The sequence below is a fragment of the Oryx dammah genome, unplaced genomic scaffold, assembly GCF_014754425.2.
Source record: "Oryx dammah isolate SB20612 unplaced genomic scaffold, SCBI_Odam_1.1 HiC_scaffold_21, whole genome shotgun sequence".
In the NCBI taxonomy this organism is placed as follows: Eukaryota; Metazoa; Chordata; class Mammalia; order Artiodactyla; family Bovidae; genus Oryx; species Oryx dammah.
The window spans coordinates 64,948,014-64,975,159 of record NW_024070205.1 but is presented as its reverse complement, the minus strand read 5'-3'; the positions used below and the strand labels follow the sequence as shown (position 1 = coordinate 64,975,159).

Sequence of the window (27,146 nt, the reverse complement as noted above, 5' to 3'; positions counted from 1 at the left end):
CCAAATATTGCTTCTTTCTTTCTCTACTCTCATCATAAAGTTTCAATTAACTGTGTTATTAGATAATTTACTCATGACATATGTGTCTTTTCTTTTGGAAGAAAGTTATGTCCAACCTAGACAGCATATTAAAAAGTGGAGACAATACCTTGCCAACAAAGGTCCATCTAGTCAAAGCTATGGCTTTTCCAGTAGTCATGTGTGAATGTGAGAGTTGGACTATAAAGAAATCTGAGCTCAGAAAAATTGATGCTTTTGAACTGTGGTGTTGGAGAAGACTCTTGAGAGTCCCTTGGACTGCAAGGAGATACAACCAGTCCATACTAAAGGAAATCAGTCTTGAATATTCATTGGGAGGACTGATGCTGAAGCTGAAACTCCAATACTTTGGCCACCTGTAGCAAAGAACTGACTCCTTGTTTTGAAAAGACTGTGATGCTGGGAAAGATTGAAGGCAGGAGGAGAAGGGGATGGCAGAGGATGAGATGGTTGGACGGCATCACGGACTCAATGGATCTGAGTTTGAGTGGACTCCGGGAGTTGATGGACAGGGAGGCCTGGTGTGCTGCAGTCCACAGGGTCACAAAGAGTCAGACAGGACTGAGCGACTGAACTATGTGTCCTTTCTACTGTTTTCTGTTCTTTTTATCCATTTGCCATTTTATTATTGTGTTCAATATTTTTTATGACATATACCAGTTTGCTGTTTATCTCTTCAGCTGTGGCTAGTCTGCTATTAAATCTATTATTGGTAACTCCTATATGTATGTGTGTATGTGTTTGTATGTATGTATATATTTTTTATTTGCAGAATTTCTATTTGGTTATATTTTTAGTTTCCAGTTCTTTGTCAAAATTGTCTACGGTATTTGTTTAATTCTTTATTGGGTGACTACCATTAATTTATAGTTCATTTTTGATAAACTATTCTTTCTTATTTATATGCTCATTATTTTTATTAAATTTTGATGCTGTGCTTTATAAAAATAATTTAAAATTCTTGATTTTTTTCTCCAGAGAAGGTTTACTTTGATTTGCAGTAGCATTTCAATCCATTTTAATTGACTTGTTTGAAAGTATGCTTTCAATCTATGAAATCTAATTTTTTGTTTAATTACTGCTTGAGTATATAGCCCTTATGTATTTCAACAAATCTGGAGAAATTTACTATCTTTATCATGCCTGGCTCTAAACTTCAATTTTTGATTTGCTAACTGGACAAAACTCTAAGACAAAAGCTGTGTGGTTCACACAAGAGTCCTTTTCTTGTCATGGTAGTTCTAGACATTCTCACTTTTATTGGACTTTGGATCCTTTTGAACAGATTTTTAGAAATTGAATTATAGTTTATTTACAATGTCATGTTAACTTCAAGTGTACAGCAAAGTGATTTTGTGCCATATATATACATATGAATCTCTCTGCACATACTTTTTAGATTATTTTGCATATAAGATATTGACTATAGTTCCCTGCATTATATAGTATAGGCAGATTATTTTAATACACCTTCTATATTTTCTAGTTGTTCCTAGTGAGAAGTTTGGTTGTAAAAAAAACTGGTCCTCCAATACTGAACATGATTATATTTTACTCAGTGGATTTTCAGCTTCTAACACTTGCCCTGCCTCACATGCTCACTTTCACAATATCCCCTAGGCTCAGAACTCTTCCTTAGCTTTGTCTCATAATCAAAGAGACTTTCTAACAATGGTTTCATCACTATTTTCACTCTGTTGTTTCTGTACATTAACAAAATGTCTATAGGACAGCCCTCAATCCCTCTGAGTTGTCTCTTAAAACAGTCCAAGTTTTCTCTCTAGGTATTAATTATTGTTTACATTAATGATCTAGTTTTAATACTAAAGAGTTTTGAGTGGTCTGACTGTAAATCTCTTTTCCAAAAAAAAATTGTTATTCTTAATATGGTTTTACAGATATCCGTTTCCTTTCTTTAGACTGATATATATATATATATATATATATATATATATAAAGCAGAGATAACATGCAACAGAAATCCTTGCATGTCTAAAGCTAAACTCATTTTCTGCCAGCAATCTTTCCTTCTCAAATTACTTTTCCAACCTTTTCTGTTTCTGCAAAGGCACTATCATTTTTACAGATTGAAAATTTTACTGTAACTACTTGGTTTATGACATTTTAAGTGTTATATAAATTCTCCAATTTTCTTTTCATTTTTGATTATTTTAAATTGAGATAATCACTGGGTTCCATATATCTGGTCCAAAGTCCTGAGTCTCATTAACAGGGACTGTGACTTAGCCAGTTTTTAACACTGAATATCACTATTTTCAGATATTAGATATTTCTGAAGTATAGTCATTTGATGACCTACAGGACTAGACATTTAAGAATATATCTAGCTTTACCATTTTACTTCTCCAAGTCATTTGACATATTTCAACTGCCTTACATCGTATAAAGTACTGTCTAGTAGATCCCATTCCTCTTCTCCTGTCTCCTAAAAAATTGCCTTTTTATCCCCTTTTCCTTAGTTTAGATATTTTTAGTGTTCTGTCTAAATTAATTTTTTTCTTTATATCTTTTGCATCTAAATTAAATTACTACTCAGAGTACTTTCATGGTTAAACATCATTTAAATACAAGTGAACTAATTCCTTGTACTTCATCCTGAAATGAGAGCCCCAGTAACATTACCCTGGATTTATTTTTCTAAGCAACTCACTCGTTGCATTCTCTTAGTGCATATGAATTAAAAAATATTACTAATTGCTATTTTAAAAATATGTTCCATAGTTCATTTGTGTGTGATATTGCTAATGTATTATCCCATGGCCCCCCCAATCTCTTAAAGTTGAAAAGTATCCATGTATCAAATAATGTTCCAGTCTACCTTTTTAATGAAAGGTTTTATTAATCTTATGAACCTGATGTGGTTGCTTTACCAATTAATTATACCTAGTGAAATATATGTAGCCTGACTCTAGTACTTATTAAGTACTACTGTATAATAACATTGTATACTTCTAATATTATATATTATATTGCCTCTTCTACTAAATATATTGCAAATGCCTTTAGGGCAATAATTGGTCATCTTCATATTGTACTTTCCCTAGAAAGTCTCTTCCAAATGGAAGGCATTCAATATTTATTTGAGATGAAATAAAAATGAATAATAAAGTAATAAATATGTATTGAGTACTTTTTCTGACCAATCTATGGTAGCATTAGTCTGAAAGAATGAGATAAGTACAATTGTCAAGATTTTTACAAGGTAGACTTTTTTCCCCTAAATGTTAATTCATGATTTTACTTATACTTGTAGATAATCATTGTATCAAAAAAATGTGTTTTTGTTTTGTTTTGCTTTGTTTTTTTTTTTGTTAGAAAGGAAGCATGTAAAAGAGGTAAAAATCAAATTTTGTCATAAATAGCTGTGAGGTATTGAATAAATTTTCCATTACTGTTATGTTTATTTTTACCTACTGATTATATTGAATATTTACCCTTTTGATTAGATTTTTGTAGCAAGTGCTTAAATGTAAAACTAGTAGAGATCCCTAAATATTTTTGATAGCCTTATTATTTTTATTCTTGATACATTCTTAAGAATTAGTAACTTAACTTGCATGTGGAAAAGTAATAAACGGTATCACTATGACTGACGAGGAATAATCAGTGAAACAACTCAGTCTCTCTGATGACTTCCCTGTAGTCAATTGAAGTGATCATTTGAAAAACATACTCATATAAAGCTATGTGTTTTAATGACATGAGATACAGCAACATTTCAATACACTTTTGCCAATGCTGCAAATAATATCTAAGTAGAGATGAGCTGATAGTTTGAAGGTAAAATAAAAATATTGGAAGTATTTGAAAATAAGTGGAAAAGAAATGCATACATCTCATTTCAAAATATATAAAGGTACGTTCTATCTACATTACATAAAAATAATCAACTATTCTGATCAATAACTTCAAATAGCCAATTAAATCAATTTAAAAAATAAAATCAGATAGTTTAAGATATTAAATGGCTTTATAATTTCCCAGATTCTTGAATAGTGCTTGGAGTTAGTATATGTTGAAAAAAATGATAAACATTTGCAAATTTTTCAGAATTCAGTAATTTTTCTAATGATCATATTAAAATATGCATAAATCTGTAACTTAATATGCTACATTTTGACATTTTCTGAATATTGTAATTATGTATTATATTTTGGCCTTTATCAAAATGAATTTCCTTTTTTGGTTTGTTCTTTAAGGGCTGCAAGTCCTACTTCCAGACTACCTTCAGGAGCGTTTTGTTCAAGCAGCTTTGAGCTATATTGCTTGCAACTCAGAGGGAGAGTTTATCTGCAAGGACAATGACTGCTGGTGTCATTGTGGCCCCAAGTTCCCAGAATGCAATTGCCCTTCCATGGACATTCAAGCCATGGAAGAGAATCTTCTTCGCATAACTGAAACCTGGAAAGCCTACAACATTGACTTTGAGGAATCAGGTAAGACATATATTTTTATCTAACACTTCTAAATTTTACCAAAAAAAAAATGTTATATTGAACAGACAATTTTACTCTTTGGAAGAAAGTATTACATACTTGGAAGAATTTTTTTTTTTTTGTCACTTGGAAGAAATTTGTTCGACTTGTTCTTATTATTCTTTGGCTGTGGATATTGCTTTTATTGTTGGTTATTCAGTATTTTACTGAAACCCTATGTGGTACTTTTTGTATGCTATGTTACTATGGTAGTAGAATCTAGCCCTCTCTTGAGCTGACATATTAATCATTTAATAAAGAAGGTCCCTGCCTTATTCAATATAAGAATTTAAACTATGGACTGAAAAAAAGTGCACAGCCTAGAAGTTGAGAATTATGTAATTATGTTTTATTTGGTGGATTTTCTGAGCTCTTCAAGAGCTCTGAAGAGACAGAACTCTCAGGTCACTCTGAAGGATGGCCCCAAGAGGTAAGGGAGGAGCCAGGATTACAGAGGAGTTTTTGGAACAAAGACCAGGTAGTTGGAACATTAGAAGATACTGTTGATTAAGGAAAACCTGACATCTCAAGTTAAGGAATTTACTGCTTTTCGGTGTACTGTGTTGTTTAGTATCTAAGTTGTGTCTGACACTTTTGTGACCCTGTAGACCCTGGACTATGGCTCACCAGGTTCCTCTGTCCATAGGATTTTTCAGGCAAGAATACTGGAGTACATTGCCATTTCCTTCTCTATTTCAATGTAAGAGAAGATGAAAAGTCAAGGCTGATGGAAGCCTTTCCTGTGTTATGCACTTCAGCTTTTGGGGCCAGTATCCTATGCTTTTCCTGAGTCACCTTAGGGTGCAACCTGGCAGGGCTGCTGCAGTATCTGACAGGTTGATGGTTTGCATCCTGTTTCCATCTTGCATTCCCTCTGGGCTCACGTTGGGGAAGCTGTGGTGGCTCAAAGTCCAGACAGCCTGTGTTTACTGACATGGCAGGTGGCTTTCTTAGTCCCATACCTCTGATTCCCTTCTGGACTATTCTCATGGGCCCTGAGTTCCACTTCTGAGGCAAGATCCAGAGAAGGATTTTTCTATGCTTTCTGCACATTAAAGGGAATCTCATGAATGTGCACTTTTACTCTACTACTTATTTTGAAACCAAATTTAGATCAGCTTTGATCTAGTAATGTCTGTGGAGTTTGTTTCTGTGATTTCTGAATTCTTATGAGTGCATACTTGTGTCTCCCATATTGTTACTTATAGAATAGACTACGTTACCTGCAATGGCCTTCATTTCATAAAGCAATGAACTTTAATAAAGAGTTGAGTGCTTCAATATAAAATGAACAATGATGACAACAACATATATGATCATTCTTGTTAGTAGAATAATAAAAATCCTCAGAATGTGGCAAGTATAATTATGTAGCATTTAGTCAAAAGTGTTGGACATGACTAAGTTTCAAATTGGCAAAGAGGTTTTAATTGCCAAGAGGTCAGATTATATTCTTGAAAGTTATAATATTGCCAGTGAACTCACTTAAAACAATGACAATGAAATTTAATATATATTCACAATCAGTTCAGTTCAGTTGCTCAGTTGTGTCCGACTCTTTGCGACCCCATGTTCACAATAAAAACCCTTAATTTAGGCATAGAAAGAACATATCTCAACATAATAAAGGCTGTATATGACAAGCCCACAGCTAACATCAGACAAGAAAAACACTATAGATGATTTCAACAAGCCCTCACCATTTTGTATAGTAGAACCACAAAATTATAAAATAAAATGGAAAGTAATAGACCTAGGAAAAGTTCATAGATACATATTTTCTTTACATATATATATATGTATATATTAATCAAAATAGTGTATAATAAATTATCCTCCTCAATTTTAGAAATATTTCTATTTATATTAAAAGGAAAAACTGTCCAGAATTAAGCAGTTTCTTGACATTGTCGGAATGAATTTCTAAACTCAAATTCTTCCTTTTAGTTTTTCTATAGAACACTCATAAGTAATATATTAGAAACCTAATTTTATATTCAAGTAGAATCATCTGATGTTTAAAAATAATGATGAAATGCAACACTTTTAGATAAGCTATAATATAAAGTAATCTTCTTAGGGTTAAATTTAAAGAGAAAAAACAAACCTTCTGTCTACATATTACAGTGTATGGTATGTTAAATCAGAGAATCTTAGAAGCCCCAAGTCTATAGAACTCACGTAGGAGTGCTACCCATATTATTTTGCTTTGAGAGAATATTTTAGAAAGTCACCAAGTGAAAACTGGGGGTTTTGTTTCAGGTGATATGTTGTAGATTGAAGTAGGCCAATACATCTGTTGATAGTAACTAAAAGTTGATTAGTTTTTAAAATTATACATTTAAATATATAATAGATCATAAAAGTCACAACTGCGTGGACTAAATTCCTGGCACAAGATACAAGCTTAGGATTCACAACTTTTTTTTTTTTAATTCATTTCTGCTTTGCTTCTTTTCTGTCTTTCTTTCCTTCTTTCTTGTTTTATTCATTAATTTATTTACATATGTGAACAGAGGCTGAGGACTCATCATTTCACAAAACAGAGTGGCTGATGGGCAAAAGAGAAACCAGCAAAGCTTCTAATGGTTGTGGAGAGTGGAATGACAAAATTTAGCCTTAATAGGCCTAAAGAAGTTTAATTTACCACAAGATATTTGCTGAATTTCAGATAGTGCTGGATGCTAAAGAAGTATTCAAAAATCTTTGCAAGCAGATGAAATTTACCACAGACTTTCAAGTGCTTGAGGGATTAAAGCTCTCCAGAGGGAGGAGATGGAAAATAGAACAGGAACGGATGGGATACTCCAGAGAGAATGAGGTAGTACCACTGTTTCTAGAACTGCTTTTCCTTAAAGCGCATTTGTCATTTCAGGGCAGAGTACGAAACTGAAAATTTAGGACTAGTCCCTGGAAAATGCTGGTATTCCAGGACAGAGAAATCAGATGAAAATGTTGCAGTCACAGCTGATCAAACTAAGAAAATTAGAGGCTTAAGGAGTTTTAAATATATGTTCAGTGCCCTCTTTAAGACATTTGCCTTAACCTGTGGTAGATGACTAAAGAGATAAACTAAAAACCTCTACATGATAGAATTGCATCTTCTTCAGTGTTACAGGCCTGTAGTAGCATATGCTCACTAGGTCCCTAACAGAAAGCTCTGAAGCATCATGCCCCAAGAACAGGGGAGCGTCAGAGCTAGATTGAGTTTTATGTAAGCATAGATACAGCTCAAATTTTGATCCTAAAGAGGTTATCCTTAAAAGATCAACTCTGTATGGTGTTTGTTAAATATAAAGATGGTGGCCTCTTTAGGAGAAAAAAACGTTTTCTAAAACCTCTGCAGTTCTTTTTATTTATGATGAACATAAATCTCTAATCATCAGCATGTGAGTAGACCTTATGGCTAATATCAAACGGAAAAGAAACCAGGCCTCCCACATCATTCAGTGGTAAACAATCTGCCTGCCAATGCAGGAGATGTGGGTTCGATCCCTGGGTTGGGAAGATCCCCTGGAGGAGGAAATGGCAACATGCTCTAGTATTCTTGCCTGGGAGAAAACCCATGGACAGGAGCCCGCTGGGGTCACAAAGAGTTGGACATGACTAAAAGACTGAGCACCCATGAACCAACAACAGATGTAAGATGATTCAGATATAGAAATTAGTAAGAACAATGTTCACATACTTATCATGAAAATGTTCAAAAAATGAAAGGAAAGGAAGGATAAAATAGATGGAGTATTGCAGAAGTCACCTGAGATTTGGGTGATTTATGAAACAATCTAAAGGACATTCTAATATCAAAATTCAGTATCTGAAATCAATAACTCAAAATTTTGTTCTAGTAGAAATCTTGGCTTAGTGGATGACAGGATCAGTGAACATGGAGACATGTAATAAAATCAAAATGGTGAAATGGGATCAGTGAGGAAACCAACAACAAAATACTAAACAGATGCATGAGAAGCATGTGAAATATGCTTGAAAGGTCTAAGGTATTTTACAGTTTGAGACACAAGAAGAATGAAGGGAAAAATGGAATACACCTAGGGAAAAATGTAAAGGATATAGATTTTTTAAAAACTGAAAACCCAAATTCAACCTACAGATTCAAAAAGCACAATGAACACAAAGAAAGGCAAATTCAAGCAAAACCACAGTTAGGCATATCTGTTGAAACAAAGAATAAAATTCTTCCAATGTAACTAGAGAAAAAAGAAAAACATTACTTTCATTGGACTAATAATAAGCCTGACTTATCAAAACAAAAACACAAACAGATTTTGGCATCTTTAAAGTGCTAAAAATATAACAATCTAGAATTATATACCACTAAAAAAAAATGAAGGTGAAAATAAAGATGTGTTCAGACAAGAAATGCTAATGGAAACTTGACCATGTAAAGGGGCAGAGGAATGACAGAGACGGCAAATGTATGTGAGAAAATATAAGTGAATATCACCTGTACAAAATAATAATTATGAGGTTATGTGGAAATAAAATATATGTAAGATTTTAACATATGACAATAGTGTAATAATGGGTGGTAAATGGAAAGAGTTTCTAAGGATCCCAAGTTACTAGCATTGTTGAGGATGTGCTAAGAGATGTACTTTGCATTAGAGTGAAATAAATCAAGAATAATATCTGCAATATTTACTAAAATAAGAAAAATGTTTATAGCTAAGAAAATAAGATAAAACATTTTTGATCACCCTATAATAAGACAATAACAGAGAAAACAGAAGAAAAATTATCTGGGTCAAATAGATAAATAAAGGAAGGTTTAGATTGTCTAGATAGAAATCCAAAAGAAATATGTACATATTTGCAACTATGAATACCCGTAAATGTACAAGAATGTTCACAATAGCCTTATGCTTAATAATCTTAAGGTGAAAGCTACTAAATGTTCATACACAAAGACAGAGTAAGAAATTGTATATTTACACAACGGCATTCTATAAAGTAAGGGATAAAACTATCCATCCAGAATAATATGAATAAATCTCTTTAATATCAAATTGAAAAAAAAACTGAAATATATACATATTTCAAAAAGAAACTGAAATATATACATATATTTATATGTGTGTATGTGCTCAGTGGCTCAACCACTTCTGACTCTTTACAACCCCATGGACTCTAGCCCATCAGCCTCCTCTGTCCATGGGATTTTTCTAGGCAAGAATACTGGAGTGGGTTGCCATTTCCCAATGGGCAAATTTGAACTGTGATAGTCCAAATCAGGATTATGATGCCTTTGCTGAGGCAAGGGCTGATGCAATGGATAAAGGTCTGCATGTCTTGCTGCTGCTACTGCTAAGTCACGTCAATCATGTCCGACTCTGTGTGACCCCATAGACAGCAGCTGACCAGGCTCCCCCGTCCCTGGGATTCTCCAGGCAACAACACTGGAGTGGGTTGCCATTTCCTTCTCCAATGCATGAAAGTGAAAAGTGAAAGGGAAGTCGCTCAGTCATGTCCAACCCTCAGTGACCCCGTGGACTGCAGCCTACCAGGCTCTTCTGTCCATGGGATTTTCCAGGCAAGAGTACTGGAGTAGGGTGCCATTGCCTTCTCCCTGCATGTCTTATTTGGTATTAAAAAAACTCAAGATTCCTTAATCCATGGGTTGGCTACCATAGTATGTTGAGTTTCTGAAGATTTTCTGGGTTTATACTTATGTGCATCTTACTGTATTTATAACATAATTTAATTGCAAATTTAAAAATAAAAATAAGAATTTTGACATCTAAACAATATAAAGAACATGATCTCATAATAAGTGAATCAATATTTTAAAATTTTGCTACATAGTGTATGCCTAAATGGTAACAATTTAGTCGAAATTTAGTCAGAAATATTCAATGTCCAGAGGTTTTGAATTGCTACTTTAAAGGTAATATTATTAATATAATCAGATGCTTTAATCTTAACTCATATTAGCAGCAGCAGTAGCATATTTGGATTGCCCATCTTAAGTTTAAAACTTGACTCTTATTGTACTGGTTCACTTGTGTTAATATTGAGAAAACAATGATTTACAGGATAAATCTATTTTTTTTTGCATGATATTTCTGAAACTGTCTGTAATGTTGAAAATGTTTATATTTAATTATTTGTTTCAATTGGTGCGTAGTGTATTTAGCTGATTCGTATCTAATGGCAGGAGTGACCTTAGTTTGCTATAAATTTTATGACCCTTCATAGGTAGTGTGGAGGGTATTCTTTTATCAATTTCAACATATAGATAGTTAAAAATGAACCCCAAATTTTATTACTATATTAGATCTTTAGTAAAAGATAACATTCACTCTTGGAACTAAACAATTGATAAAATATTCTGTTTTTACTGGATTTCTCTCAAAACTAGTAAAATCTGTGGGTAACCACATTTGATAAATTTTAAGAGAGCTTTTTATTGAGAAATAAAATATTTTACCTTATAGAGGTAAAGAAAATACAAGAAGTATGAGGCAGGTACTTAACTGGGAAAAGATTTGTAAATTGTTCCCACCCGCCACAGGCACCTTTAAGTTGACAGACTTTATTCTTGGTACCTTGACTGTAAAGAAATGCACCAACTTATTTCATACTCCTAGTGAACGGGAAAGCAGTGACAGTATGTCAAGGAAACTCTTTAGAAGTTTCCTTGAAAAAAAAAAAAAAAAAAGAAGTTTCCTTGAATTTTAGGTAAAATGCATAGTTATTTGTGTATATGTGTCTACAAGCCTAAAATTCAAATACAGGTGTATTCTAGGTAGACTATGCAAGTTAGAGTGGGATTTTGGGTTACTTTCAAACATTTAACTCAAATTAGCTTATATGTTGTTTTTTTAATTTAAAATTTGCATTTAAAATGCAAATGATATATCTAAAAGTTATTTTGATTGAAGCTGAGGAAAAAAAAATATTTGTACCTGTTATTTTATCAAAATAGAATAATGTGTCTGAATATAGGAAATACTTTCTTAAGTCCAAATAGCGTTAAGTGTAGAAGTGTGTAAATTATAGTACACATAGTAACCATACAGAATGCAGATGCCTGCCATCACACAAACAAAAAAACAAAATGTACTGCAAATTGTATTGGGTCAGGATAACTTGCAAATATCTTTCTGTTGTATGTGTTTTCTATTGCCACCGAGTAAAACTAAATCAGTAAAATCAGTATTTTCTGTTATCACCATGAATAAAAGTGTATCTAATTAGCATATAATGCTAAGCTCTTTTTTATTTGATGATGTATGATTCATTTTGTTCTGTTAAAAAGAGTCCTGGAAAATATACCTTTTATAGCCTGCAAATAAAAGTGTCAGAAAATTCCAAAATAGAATGTATTTCTCTTTTCATATTTTGCCATCTTAGAGAAGTATTGGTTGAAATATTTATATTTTAAACAAATCTATTCATTCTCTACCTTTATATTTTGAGAAACAAAGGAATGTTATTTAATAAGAAATAATGATGGCATATATGTAACACTGACTATAGCAAAATAGAGCATATAGGGAAAGATACAGAGAAAAACAGAGGCAGAGAAAAAACCCTCACATGTACCCTCACAGTCACAGTGCCAAACAAAAACTAGTTTATATATTATATTTAATTAGATAAAAACAAAAAGTATGTTACCAATTATTTAGAGATAATTTCTACCCAGATTTGGATCAAGGATTCAAACCTAATGAAAAAGCTGGAAGTCTTTACAGTTTTACCAATACATCTGAATCATTAAAACCACAATTTATTTGAATTTGGATCATGCAACTGTTTAATAAAATTGCCAGAAAAAAAAAAAAGCAAAAACTAAATAGCACTGGGGTATTTTTCCCATGTCACATTCTGAATTATCCTCAATTATTTTTAGATTAATAAGAATCAATAATTTAACCTGTAGCTATGTCATATGATGACAGAAGTAATACATAAGCTTAAGAAAAAAATAACAGGCCTGATTTATAAAGAACATAAATCTTTTAGAAAGTTTTGACATGGCTTCTTTACTCTTTAGAAAAATGGTGTTAGCACTTGGTGCATAGAAAATCTAGGTGTACAGTATGCTGTCAACATAGATTGTTATCAAGATCATGTCCTATTACATTTAATAATACTCATTTGATGAACCAAGAATGGCAGCTGGAGGCCACCTTGATAATGAACTTGTCCAGATGTTACTTTCGGAGAAGGCAATGGCAACCCACTCCAGTACTCTTGCCTGGAAAATCCCATGGACGGAGGAGCCTGGTGGGCTGCAGTCCATGGGGTCGCAAAGAATCGGACACGACTGAGCAACTTCCATTTCACTTTTCACTTTCATGCATTGGAGAAGGAAATGACAACCCACTCCAGTGTCCTTGCCTGGAGAATCCAGGGATGAGGGAGCCTGGTGGGCTGCCGTCTCTGGGGTCGCACAGAGTTGGACATGACTGAAGCAACTTAGCAGCAGGAGATGTTACTTGCTGAGAATACTGTCTATTTGATAATTCATCTGAAAATAGATAAACTTTCTACTGCTGTTATGGCAAAATGTAATGTTAAAGTTGAGTTAACTTGATTTACAAACAAAAAAATAGTGTATTTCTTTCTTGTTATTTTTATGTAAACTATTCTTAACTTTCTTTCTCAGAAGTAGATTCTCCCTCAGATGATATTTAGTTATCAATTCACGGGAAAAGACTATTTTCCAAGGAAACTAAATATGTCTATATAAAACATTTGACATTTAACTATCAATCCATTTTGCATATTATAACTTTAATAAACTCCTAGTTTCCTTTCAGTGTTCTTTTTTTTCTTTGATATAAAACACCCCAATTTTTCTTCCAGGAGCCCCCATTCCCATTCTTAGTAATACACAGCTTATGAGACTTAACTCATAATGACATCCAGAACTGCTCTCTGATGAATGCAAATGAATCACAAGAATCCATTCTCCCAGCTACAAAGATCAGTTCAAGACATATGAAAAATTGGGTCAATGATACACAGAAATATATTTCCTAGGAGTATCTCAGAGACATGGAAGATTCTCTGTTTCCCCAATAGCTATAGGAAATGCTGTTCATTTTCCTTCTCAGATATGAAAGAATAACAAGGTCAGGAGAATGTTAGAGAACCATTTTGCCACCACAGGAGTTGATTGAACCATGTGAGTGGAAAACATTGGAAATCAAAATGTTTTTAGATCTTAAACTTCATATGATTTTTAGCTGGCAGTCTTTTTTTTTTTTTTTTGCATTTCAACTCATGTTTTATCCACTGGAGTTCAGTCAATTTCATGGACCTAACCCTAACCCTAACCCACTGGAGTTCAGTCAAGTCCATGGGCCAGTGGTTACCAGGTCCAAGCTCATACTGCTCACTACATGACAAGCCAATAAGTAGAGAGATGAGTTGTTGGGGCAAAGAAAAGTGGCTTTATTCAGAAAGCCGGCAGACCAAGAACATGGTAGACTAGTGTCCCAAAGAACCATCTCACCCTATTTTGAATTCAGGCTTCTTTTATACTAAAAGAGGAAGGGATATAGTTGGTTTTTGCAAACGTGTTGCTTTCAGAATCCTTTGTTCTTGCTGCTGTTTACATAGATCAGGTTGTGATGTTCCTATAAACCTCTAACAAGAGAAATATTATTCTCTATTTTGCAACTTTTAATCTCTATATGAATGGAAAAGTGTTATACCTTTGAAGGTCAGAGCCATGAGAATGACTCTTGTATATTTTAGACTATAGCCAACATTCTTGCATCTGCGCATGCTAAGTCACTTCAGTTGTATCTCTTAGCGACCCTTTGGACTGTGGCCAACTAGGCTTCTCTGTCCATTGGATTCTCCAAGCGAGTATACTTGGGTAGGCTGTCATGCTCTCCTCCAGGGGATCTTCCCAAGCCAAGGACTGAACCCACTTCTCATGTCTCCTGTATTGGCAGGAGAGTTCTTTACCACTAGTGCCGCCTGAGAAGCCCTGATGACATTCTTAATTTATAGAAAAAGCGATAGAATACAAAGGTTAACGTAAAAGAATCAGATCCAGTCTGGAGTCAGATTTGTTCTTCCCTATTATATGTTAGTCACACCCAGTTTTCCCTAGGTCTGTTTTCTAAATTTGCTATTTTTTCCTTTTTCATTCTATTTCTCTTCCTACCTCTCTCATTTGAATTATGCGACTGTGTTAAACTTCTTTATCGGTGCCTTGTCCAATGAGAATATTTACTGGTTCTTACATCTTTTGCCTTAGGGACATACTCCCTAAGACAAACTAATCTATTCCTTGCTCTAGCCCGTTGTAACTAAATATATTATTTTAATATTAGGAATTGAGAAGCGTTTGTCTCTTTCAAGTTTAATTAGTTGTTTATTTATTCCCTTTTGTTTCTGCTTTCAGGCTCACTAATTCTCTTTTAAGTTTCAAGTGGTGTATCAGACCCAAAATCTAGGTAATTAGCTATAAAAATACACAATCAAAAATTCTCTTTGGAGTATGACATTACAGTTATTTTTTTCATACCACTTGTCCACAGCGAGCTGGCTTGGAGTCCTCTGTATGCTGTTCCTTCCAGGACTTGGGCTGACAATGAAGTGTCCATCTGGAGCAATGTGTCACTGTGACAGAGGGTCATAATTTGCCATACCTTGCCAGAAACAGTCATTAGCATCAGAACTAACATTCTGTTTGCTGGCTTCTTCCCTGGCGCTGTGCATTTATTGGGTGCAATGATCTTCGTCACCAAGAACACAGATAACAGTTTTACCAGATGTTTCTCCACTGCTTAATGTGATGGTCATCATTCTAGCTTCTGACAGAGTGTCTCTAACACAGCCACGGTCCACTAAGTCAGTGTTACACATGCACACTTTTGCTTTCTTCAGCATGGACTGAGCCCTCCATTTTGGCTTCCATTTCCATGTAAGTCAAGATCAGCTTGCTAACACGTCAATAGTAATAAACACCCCTAAAATCTCAGCTATAAAAAGTTCATCTCTCACTCATACTACATGTCCACACAGGTTAGCTGGAGTCTTTGCACTGCACTGTCCTCACTCCTGGGTTCAGGCTGAAGGTAGTGTCACCATCTGGAGTGGTTTGGCTATAGAGGCCATGGAAAAAGTGCTATAAATTGTCCCTGGCTCTTACATGAATTGCTGGGAGTTAATATGAGCTACTGGAAAGCAACTCCCATTACCTGTGATCAGTTTATAGCCAAGGATAATTTCAAAGGAAACAGAGAAGTGCCATTTTACCATATGCTTAGAAGAGGATCCAGAATGTTTGTGAATAGACATAATATCAGGCACAGTTGGCTTTTCAGACACAAGCAACTAAAAACCTCATATTCTAATCATATAATTGTAGATAGAAATATATATTTTGCTCTTGCTATCTGAAGTTCTACAGTTATATGCTAGCAGAAAAAGGCAATGTACGTATTTGGTAATGTAATTTTGACACATTCAACCCTACTATCCCCATAATTGTGTCCAAACTAAATACCAGAACATCTGATAAACAAGCTTTATCAGTAACAAGCTTTTTGATCAAACTCTTAAAACTTCAGCTATGTCATTTATCATTCAGTTATTTTATTTAATTAAAGGTACTAGATCTAAAATTATTGTTCTAAATTAACTACCGCATATAATATTGCCTTCTCATGAGTAAAGCTTTTTGGAAGTCACATGCTTAAAAACACAATTGTTTTCTGTGTGAAGTCGCCTCAGTCATGCCTGATTCTTTGTGATCCTAGGGACTGTAGCCTGCCAGGTTCTTCTCTCCATGGGATTCTCCAGGCAAGAATAGCAGAGTGGATTGCCATTCCCTTCTCAGCGGCTTCCCAGGTGACATGGGGGATAAAGAACCTGCTTGCTAATGCAGAAGATGGTAAAAACCACCAGTTCAATCCCTGGGTTAGGAAGATTCCCTGGGGAAGGGAACAGCAATCCGCTGCAGTATCCTAGCATTTGGTAATTGAAATATAAGAGTAAGGGAAAGAAAATAATTTTTTATGATATCAAATCTCAGTTGTGAGTATTATAATATGTATATAGGTTTGAATTTATTGTGACAATCTGTTCATTGGCTATACTGCAACTCACAGATACTCTCAGCACCAAAAACTATGCACCTTCAAGGCTGACATAACAAAACTGATTTGATTTTCACTGCTGTTTGTTCTGAGTAGTCACTGTTTCTGCTCTAATTCATCAATGACTTGCTGTGTTATGTTTAATATATTATGAATACTGTCTTTGCCATAGCCAAATTTTATTTTGTACTTCAATTAATTTTTTAAATCATCTGAAATATGATGGTTGTAGAATGCCAAGCATGTGTTTTATGCAAAGATTCCTGATTTAGATCCCAAAAGGCTTTCTGCCAAGTTCCTTCTACCTGTTCCAGTTTGTCTGATGTATTTCCATACCTAGATCAGTGCCATCATCCCAATTATCTAAAAAAAGTTTAATGTTTCTTGAGGGCAAAGAACACCATTTTTTTAAATCAGTGACAGAAACAAGGAAAGTGTGCCATATTTGATAGACATTATATATATTGCAATGTATATTGATTGATTGATGAATGTGATAACAAAATATATTTTGTCAAGACATTGCCCAGGTTTTGGTTCAATCTACCTCATTTACCACCTCTTGAAATATCACCATCACTATAGCACAATTCATCTTTTTGGAGGCATATTGTAAAAACAAAACAAAAAAAAAAAAAAAAACAACTAAGAAACAAAAATACTTTGTCTCTATATTATATTGTATTGTTTTTACCAAGGCATTTTGCGAGTTTTTCCTTTATTTGTTTTTTTGCAGAGTCTTCCTTTCTATCACTGAAATCTGAATAATAGCATGAACAACTGTTTTCAATAACATGATAGATAATATAGATACATCAGAACACAAAAACACAATGCTTTTTCCATCAGTTTAAAAGTATTTATTGTGAAGAATTATCTCTCAATATATGTGTGTGTTTGTTCTAAAGCTATCATAGTCCATATTTATTAGAACCCATAAATTGGTAACCTGTCTGGTAAGGCTTTGATTCAGCATCATAAAAATAAAATAAATGGTGACTTTATTAAGTGCCTTATTGTTTGTTTTCTCATTGATACAGACTATGGTGAAGAGAGGTTAATAAATAATACTTAGTATTCAGAGAAATTTTACTTGCTACTGTTTGGTTGGTTTCATAAGAGTCTATGTGATGACTTTTCTAATGATTTCTGGGTCATTTTGGTAAAAATAGCCATTCATTTCAACTAAATTCTAGGAAGATATGACAAAGGCTATCAATACTCAGTGCATTCATCTCTTCCACAGTTACCTCATAATGATCACATAGCTTTAGTTAAAATCTTCTAATGTAGCATACTCAGTACTCTATAAGTTAAATATTCCATTGTTGTATAAATTTAATTTAATTTTTAGGCAGTGTCCCCTCTATCAAACTACCAAGTAGTTCTACTCATTCATTTTCATAATGTCCCATTTATTATTAAATTTCATTATTTTGCTAAAGAAAATGAATGAACTCTTTATAAAGGTGCACAGTTAATTTTGTTGTCTTTTACATGAACCACTTCATCAGTTATTTCACTGATAAACAAAGACAACAATATATGAATTTTAACCTCGACTTTTGGATTCACGCAAATAGTCTAATTATAGGGCATTAGAAATGCAGGCAGACTCTTTACTGTCTGAGCCAACAGGGAATCCCTATTCTAACTTAGTGGCTTGCTATAAATGTGGCTTGCAGTGAAATGAATACACTTGTAGACAATACATAGAGACATGAAGTGACATTGGCAATGTGTGTTATGTATATTTGCATGAAATATAACTATTTTCGTATGTCTTAGATTATTCTAGATGCTGACAGTGAATTATATATATTATCATTTGCTTATTTCATTATGGAATGATGGGAAACTCTAGAGCCAAAAAGATAATAATTCTATTTAGAGGGAGTTGAACTCCATACTGGATACGTTCACTCACTGGTAATATTTGTTAGCTATATTTCAACAAGATTCTAATTTTAAATGTGGTAACCTAGGCTGTCATGCTAACAATAGTATTTCTGTATCTCTGACTTTTTATAAAAATTACTTTTCATTATATTATGATAATTCAAGGTTCTTTGTACATTGATAACTGCACATTTTGTAGAGCATAGCCACATAGCTCATAAGACTTATCAATTTGTTTACAAGAGGTATATTTTCTTCTATTTAACCAATATCCCTTCAACCTACTCCACTCTTTGATAGTGACACCTATAGCATGCATGTAGCATCTGCCATGTGGCTAAATGGCCTGTCACTGAGAGTCTCATTTAATTTTTGTTATCTTGCTAGTATGATCTTAACAGCTAACTGTGAAGAAAAAATCACCCTTCTATTGGCAAAAGTCACTGCATCATTTAAGGAGCTGACAAAGTGTTAGTGGAAAGATCTTGAAGTTAATTGGCAGGAAAACAAATGTGTGGTGTTATGTCAGATTGTCAGGTACCTGTGCTGTGTGAATTCTGAACAATTATCATCCCAGGAAGGTTGACCAAATGTGTCACACTGGCTGTGAAAGATAACACACATGGAATAACAAGATAAATGTCCACAAACACCATTGAGGTGTAGAGACATGCCTCAGCCTTTTAAAACTGATGGGTCTTTTAGTGGTCAGTTTGTCAAACCTTTTCCAGGTTCCTCCGTCCATGGAATTCTCCAGGGAACAGTGCTAGAGTGGGTAGCCATTCCCTTCTCCAGGGCATCTTCCCAACACAGGGATTGAACCTGGGTCTCCTGCATTCTTTACCGTCAGATTCTTTACCGTCTGAGCCACCAGGGAAGCCCTTAAACTTAGTGTCAATTATTTAACTTTATCTTCCAGTGGTAAGGAATTCAGTGTATCATGAAGCTGAAGAGTATGAGTTTGAATGGCTCTAATTATAAGATGACTCATTTATTTTAAAATTCTACTTATCCCTCATGTTTCTGTAAAAGTAGCATGCAGTTGCTGTGTGCTAAAACATGTCGCTTTAACTGTGCTTTGTAACCCTCTCTGTGCTGGTACAAATGTCCACTTCCTCTTCCACAGAAAAGGCTTCAGGTATTTGCAAACTATTCCATCTCTCTTATGTATTTGTACAAGCAAATTTAATACTCCCTCTCTCTTAGATTATCTTTTATTTTTGAACCATTAACTATTCTTATAATCCTTTAGGGGCAATTGTGGTTTGTCAATGGAATTCAGAATAAATAGAGCAGTTTGGCAATTGTGGTTTTATTAATGTAAAATAAAAGAAAATAAATACCTCCTTTATTACAGACATAATGCAGACTGAGAATGCATTAATTTTTTGGCAACTATGTCATACTGTTCATAAACATTGAATTGTGAGCAAGATTTTCTAAGTATGTTTTGAATAACTTGCTGGCAAATTAGATCCTCTCTCCTTCCCCCGACCCACACACACATTTTTGAAATAAATGCTATATTTAATTTTTGTATATATTTCTGCCATTGTTGCATTGAGCTCTTTTTGGATTGTGATTACATCACAGTCTTTCACGATTTGTTATTAACCATGGGTTTCCCAGATGGCATTAGCAGTAAAGAACCCACTTGCCAATGCAGGAGACATAAAAGATGCAAGTTCAATCTCTGGGCCAGGAATATCCCTAGAGGAGAGCACAGCAGTCTGCTCCAGTATTCTTGCCCAGAGAATCCCATTGACAGAGGAGCCTGGTGTTACAGTCCATAGGGTTGCAAAGAGTTGGACATGACTGAAGCAATTTTAACATGTTACAGTCCGTAGAGTTGCAAAGAATTGAACATGACTGAAGCAATTTAACATGCACACACACATTGGCAGTCTGTTTGCTTTTTAGCAGGGCAAGTAGCAGAATCTTGTCATAAACCATACTAGGGTTGTCCTGGAATTTGTGAAGAGTTCCATATTGATTTTAATAATTTTCATAGCCTTTTACACCTGAAATAACATTCCATGATTTCTGTGTTTCTCACTGAGTAAAGCAGTGAGCCCTTATTTAGGCCTAATTCAAAAGCTGCTCACTTGCAAGATTATTTTAGGCTATGGATAGTCTTGCCATGGGCAGTGGGTAAATTTACCCTTCTAAGTATGTTAGGATATCTTTTTAGCTTAATGCTTTCCCCTATCTGCTAATTAGGCAATTATCTAATTAGTTTGTCTTAAAGTTTTCATACATGAAAATACTGTGTTAGCATTTTACTCTTCTTTAAGTCCTTAAGGCTTATGTAACTCATAATAGAAGTATATGGTATCGCTAGAATATTACCTTTGGTTTAGAATCTGCTTTAAAATGCATGAAACCTTCATTCAATTCCAGGTCAGGAAGATTCCCTGGAGAAGGAAGTGGCAACCCACTCCAGTATTCTTACCTGGAGAATCCTATGTACAGAGGAGCCTGGGGGGCTTCAGTCATGGGGTTGCAACAAGTCTGACGTGATTGAGTGACTAACACTTTCTGGGTTTGGAAGCAAAAGGTCATGAAGTTCAATGTATAGAAATTGAAGGGAAAGGATATATCTTTTTCTTGGCTGCAGGCCTGCTGCTAAATGTATTTGGAATTGTAATAAGCTTGCACCTGGCTTTTTAAAATTGTTTTCCTTCGGTTCATATGTAACCATACCCCTACTTTGACCGTATCATTTTTTCTTCCCATCTAGTGACATGGGGGAGACATCTAGCCTGCTTCTGCAAATACACAATGCCCAGAATAATCTTTTACCAACTCTAGTTGTTTATATCAGCCAGGATGGACAAGGTAACAAATGACCTCAGAAGCTTAGAGTTCTACAATGACATACATTGATTTAGCCTTTGCCCTGTATGTGTACTGCAAGTCAGCTGCCCTCTGTCCTTGCTCATCAGAGATGCAGGCTGACAGAACAGTCTTTCACTTGAACATGGGAACATTTCCCATAGTCATTTCAGGCAGAGAAACGATGGATGCACAGATTTTGGCTTCTAAAGCTTCTGCTCAGAAACTTGTATCCTGTAGATTTACAGTTTACTGGCCAAAGGAAGTTATATGACCAACCCTGAATTTAAATAAGGTAGGAATGTAATATTCATCCACAGGGAAGGACAAGACAAAAATGTTACAAACAATAGGTGAATATTCATTAAGTCTATCACACTTCTATGAAAACTGGATCCACTGGCTTCAACTGTGTCAGTGTTCAAGAAGGAAAGCAAGTAGCTTGAAACAATCCATGCTTAATATCCAAGAACTGATAGTTATTTTCATTCTTAAGGTAGGTTACTTGTTATTCTAAATATAGACTCTTTGAGTTTTCAGATTGTATATTGTACTCATAGAGTATAAATTGATACAAGGAAAAACCGAAGCTATGAGATAGATAGTATTTTGGGTTAGTTAGCAGACAGACTCTGAAATATCCTCATAGCATCACAACCTTTCAAAGTTAGATCAGTATATTAGAAATCAATTATATCAATTCGGTTCAGTTCAGTTCAATTGCTCAGTCATGTCCGACTCTTTGCAAGCCCATGAACTGCAGCACTCCAGGCCTCCCTGTCCATCACCAACTCCTGAAGTTTACTCAAACTCAGGTCCTTGGAGTCCATGATGTCATCCAGTTATCTCATCCCCTTCTCCTCCACCTTCAATCTTTCCCAGCATCAGGGTCTTTTCAAATGAGTTGGCTTTTCACATCAGGTGGCCAAAGTATTGGAGTTTCAGCTTCAGCATCAGTCCTTCCAATGATTATTCAGGACTGATTTCCTTTAGTACTGACTCGTTGGATCTCCTTGCAGTCCAAGGGACTGTCAATAGACTTCCCCTAAAACCACAGTTCAAAAGCATCCATTCTTGAGTGCTCAGCTTTCATTATAGTTCAACTCTCATATCCATACATGACTACTGGAAAAACCATAGCTTTGACTAGATGGACATTTGTTGGCAAAATAATGTCTCTGCTTTGTAATATGTTGTCTAGCTTGGTCATAACTTTTCTTTCAAGGAGTAAGGGGCTTTTAATTTCATGGATGCAGTCACCATCTGCAGTGATTTTGGAGACCCAAAACAGAAAGTCTCTCATTGTTTCCACTGTTTCACCATCTATTTGTCATGAAGTGATGGGACCAGATGCCATGATCTTAGTTTTCTGAATGTTGAGTTTAAAGCCAACTTTTTCATTCTCCTCTTTCACTTCCATCAAGTGGCTCTTCAGTTCTTCACTTTCTGCCATAAGGGTGGTGTCATCTGCATATCTGAGGTTATTGATATTTCTCCCAGTAGTTATGATTCCAGCTTGTACATCATTCAGCCCAGCATTTCTCATGATGTACTCTGCATATAAGTTAAATAAGCAGAGTGACAATATACAGCCTTGACATACTCCTTTCCTGATTTGGAACCAGTCTGTTGTTTCATGTCCATTTCTAACTATTGCTTCCTGATGTGCATACAGATTTCTCGGGAGACAGGTCAAATGGTCTGGTATTCCTATTTCTTGAAGAATTTTTCACACTTTGTTGTGATCCACACAGTCAAAGGCTTTGGCATAGTCAATAAAGCAGAAGTAGATGTTTTTTTCTGGGACTCTCTTGCTTTTTCAATGATCTGGTGGATGTTGGCGATTTGATCATTATTTCCTCTGCCTTTTCTAAATCTAGCTTGAACATCTGGAAGTTCATGGTTCACGTACTGTTGAAGCCTGGCTTGGAGAATTTTGAGCATTACTTACTAGCATGTGAAATGAGTGCAATTGTGCAGTAGTTTGAGTATTTTTGTCATTTCCTTTCATTGGGATTGGAATGAAAATTAACCTTTTCCAGTCCTGTGGCCACTGCTGAGTTTTCCAAATTTGCTGGCATATTGAGTGCAGCACTTTCACAACATTATCTTTTAGAATTTGAAATAGGTCAACTGGAATTCCATCACTTCCACTGGCTTTGTTCATAGTGATGCTTCCTAAGGCCCAATTGACTTCTCATTCCAGGTTTCTACCACTGTGATTATCTGGGTCATGAAGATCTTTCTTGTATAGTTCTTCTGTGTATTCTTGCCATCTCTTCTTAATATCATCTGCTTCTGTTAGGTCCATACCATTTCTGTCCTTTATTGCACCCATCTTTGCATGAAATTTTCCCTTGGTATCTCTAATTGTCTTTAAGTGATCTCTAATCATTCCCTTTCTATTGTTTTCCTCTATTTCTTTGATTTGATCACTGAGGAAGGCCTTCTTATCTCTCCTTGCTATTCTTTGGAACTATGCATTCAAATGGATATACCTTTCCTTTTCTCCTTTGCCTTTCACTTTTCTTCTTTTCTAAGCTATTTGTAAGCCCTCCTCAGACAATTTTGTTTCATTTTTGTATTTCTTTTTCTTGGGTATGGTCTTGATCACTGCCTCCTATATAGTGTCACAAACCTCCATCCTTAGTTCTTCAGGCACTCTGTTTATCATATCTAATCCTTTTAATCTATTTGTCACTTCCAGTGTATAATCATAAGGGATTTGATTTAGGTCATACCTGAATGGTCTGATGGGTTTCCCTACTTTCTTCAATTTAAGTCTGAGTTTGGCAATAAGGGGTTCATGGTCTGAGCCACAGTCAGCCTTGTTTTTGCTGACTGTTTAGAGTTTCTCCATCTTTGGCTGCAAAGAATATATCAGTCTTATTTGGTATTGACCATCTGGTTATGTCCATGTGTAAAGTCTTCTCTTGTGTTTTTGGAAGAGTGTGTTTGCTATGACCAGTTGGTTCTCTTGACAAAACTCTGTTAGCCTTTACCCTGCTTCATTCTGTACTCCAAGGCCAAATTTGCCTGTTACTCCAGGTATTTCTTGACTCCTGCTTTTGCATTCCAGTCCCCTATAATGAAAAGGACATCTGTTTTGTGTGTTAGTTCTAGAAGGTTTTTTAGATCTTCATAGAACCATTCAACTTAAGCTTCTTCAGCATTAGTGGTTGGGGCACAGACTTGGATTTCTGTGATACTGAATGGTTTGTCTTGGAAATGAACAGAGATCATTCTGTCATTTTTGAGATTGCATCCAAGCACTGAATTTCAGACTATTTTGTTGGCTCTGATGACTATTCCATTTCTTCTAAGGGATTCTTGCCCACAGTAGTTGATATAATGGTCATCTGAGTTGAATTCATCTGTTTCTAGTCCATTTTAGTTTGCTGATTCCTAAAATGTTTATTCTTGCCACCTCCTGTTTGACCACTTCCAATCTGCCTTGATTCAAGGACCTAACATTCTAGGTTCCTATGCAATATTGCTCTTTACGGCATGGAGTTTACTTCCATCACCAATCATGTTCACAACTGGGTTTTGTTTTTTGCTTTGCTCCATCTCTTCATTCTTTCTGGAGTTATTTCTTCACCGATCTCCAGTAGCATATTGGGCACCCTCCATTCTAGGGAGTTCATCTTTCAGTGTCCTTCCTATCTTTTTGCCTTTTCATACTGTTTATGGGGTTCTCAAAGCAAGAATACTGAAGTGGTTTGCCATTTCCTTCTCCAGTGGATCATGTTTTGTCAGAACTCTTCACCATGACCCATCCATCTTGTGTGGCCCTACACGGCATGACTCATAATTTCACTGAGTTAGACCAGGCTATGGTCCATGTGATTAGATTGGCTAGTTTTCTGTGATTATGGTTTTCAGTCTGTCTGCCATCTGACAGAGAAGGATAGGCAGCTTATCCTCCTGATGTTAGAGATGTTAGAGGAACCTTCCTGATGTTCGAGACTGACTGAAGGGGAAACTGGGTCTTGTTCTGATGTGTGGGGCCACGCTCAGTAGTCTTTAACTCAATTTTCTGTTGAAGGGCAGGCTATGTTCCCTCCCTGTTATTTGACCTGAGACCAACTATGGTGGAAGTAATGAAGTCCCATGCATGAACCACTGCACTCAGTTCCCCCAACCTCGCAGCAGGCCACCCCAACCCACGCTTACGCCAGCGACTCCTGGACACTCACAGGCAAGTATGGGTCAGTCTCCTGTGGGTCTCTCAGTTATATCAATATATTATAAATCAAATAGTATATCCTACCTATCCAATATTTGAATTCCACTTATATAAAACTCTGAACATTGATGGAATGCCCTGAAGCCCAAGTGTATATTTCACATGCCAATTTTTGGTATATTATGCCACTTCTGATTGGGTATTATATCTGTGAAAAATATTCACCAGTGTATACACTTCAAACTGTGCAGTAAGCGAAGCCGCAGATAAAATGCCAACATGTCCTTATTCTCCATGCTTGATATTTTTTTTTCTTCCCTGATGTCTTTTCTGCTAAAATGCATACTTATATTTTGAAGTTCTCAGATGAAATACAAGGTATTTACCATCAAGAAAGTCTCTTAGGAGAAACTACATCTGTTCAACAGTCTTTAAAACAATGCTTGAACTTCTCAGCATTTTTAAAATTTCAAGCTAGCTTTGATGATAACATTCTAGGATGTGAAAATCCTTCCCAACAGGGTGGAGAGAAGCAGAGGAATCCAGTTAGTTGAAGCTATAAGAAATAGATTTTTTTTAAAAGAGAAATGCATTTGTAACACATGTCTTTTAAAAATGTTCTTTGTTCTCTTTTCATTCTAACTCCACCCATATTCTTTTAGAGAATGAAACATAGATTTTAAAAGAAAATCATTCTTGGATAAATATATATTCTCTTTAATGAATTGTATTGCACTTAAAAGCATTATATCTTTGTATAGCATGGGAGTTATAACTTCATCTTACATCTATAATAAAGCCTAGGCATGTCTAATAATAATCTTAGAAGAGAAAATCATACATAAATTTGAGTAATGGAATTTTACAGAGATGGTCCTAGTGCAAAATTGAAGGAGAATGAATGCAAATCAATACAATGACACATTTCTTGAGAATAATTAAGCCCATAGGAAGATGACCTGTAAAAATTGCAGCTACCACATTTACCATTGCAATACCTAAGTATAGTCACTCTCTGAATGCCTTTTGTAAGTTGGTGCTGTTTGCTGGGTAACTGTTTGCTCTCACAGTTAATCACCCTTTCCTTCCATTGTCCAATGACTAATTGATCAAAATGTGTAGGTATTTAGGTGTGGGAACTATGTCAGTGTCTCAGCAGTCACAGTTAATTTGCTAAAACCCAGATATAAAAATAAATGTTTCTTGAAAGTCTAAATGCCTAGGGAGGCGATTTGACACTTGTTCCCTACTCCTGCACTGTGCCCTCTCTAGGGAGAGACTAAAACATGAGCCCTGTGATGCCTGAGGTCATTTTCCACCTATTCTATTTTAATCCAATTCTAACTCATCCCAAGTCAACATCTGTCTCATGATGGAGAATTAATATTTGGAACCAGGTAAAAGGCACTGAGCCACTAGGGCGTGATCACACATAGTAATTGTTTATTGAGGAATAAGTATTTAATAGGCAGAAGAGATATAAAATAATGATGACTGTGTCCTTACAGAACACAAAATCTGTCTGAGAAGAGAGATTTTAATAGCTGATACCAATATAAATAGGACACAGGTAGGCCTAGGGGTGGTATTGTTGCAAAG

At 35.2% G+C, this 27,146-nt stretch overlaps 1 protein-coding gene across 3 annotated transcripts in view; it reads left to right on the top strand.

The window, feature by feature from the left end:
• BRINP3 (BMP/retinoic acid inducible neural specific 3) overlaps positions 1–27,146 on the top strand; it is a 480,300-nt gene that overhangs the window by 316,831 nt on the left and 136,323 nt on the right. For all 3 annotated transcript variants that reach the window (XM_040262877.1, XM_040262878.1, XM_040262879.1), the window contains exon 6: positions 4,260–4,496. In XM_040262877.1, the coding sequence (XP_040118811.1) occupies positions 4,260–4,496 (237 nt within the window). The remainder of the gene's footprint in view (positions 1–4,259; positions 4,497–27,146) is intronic.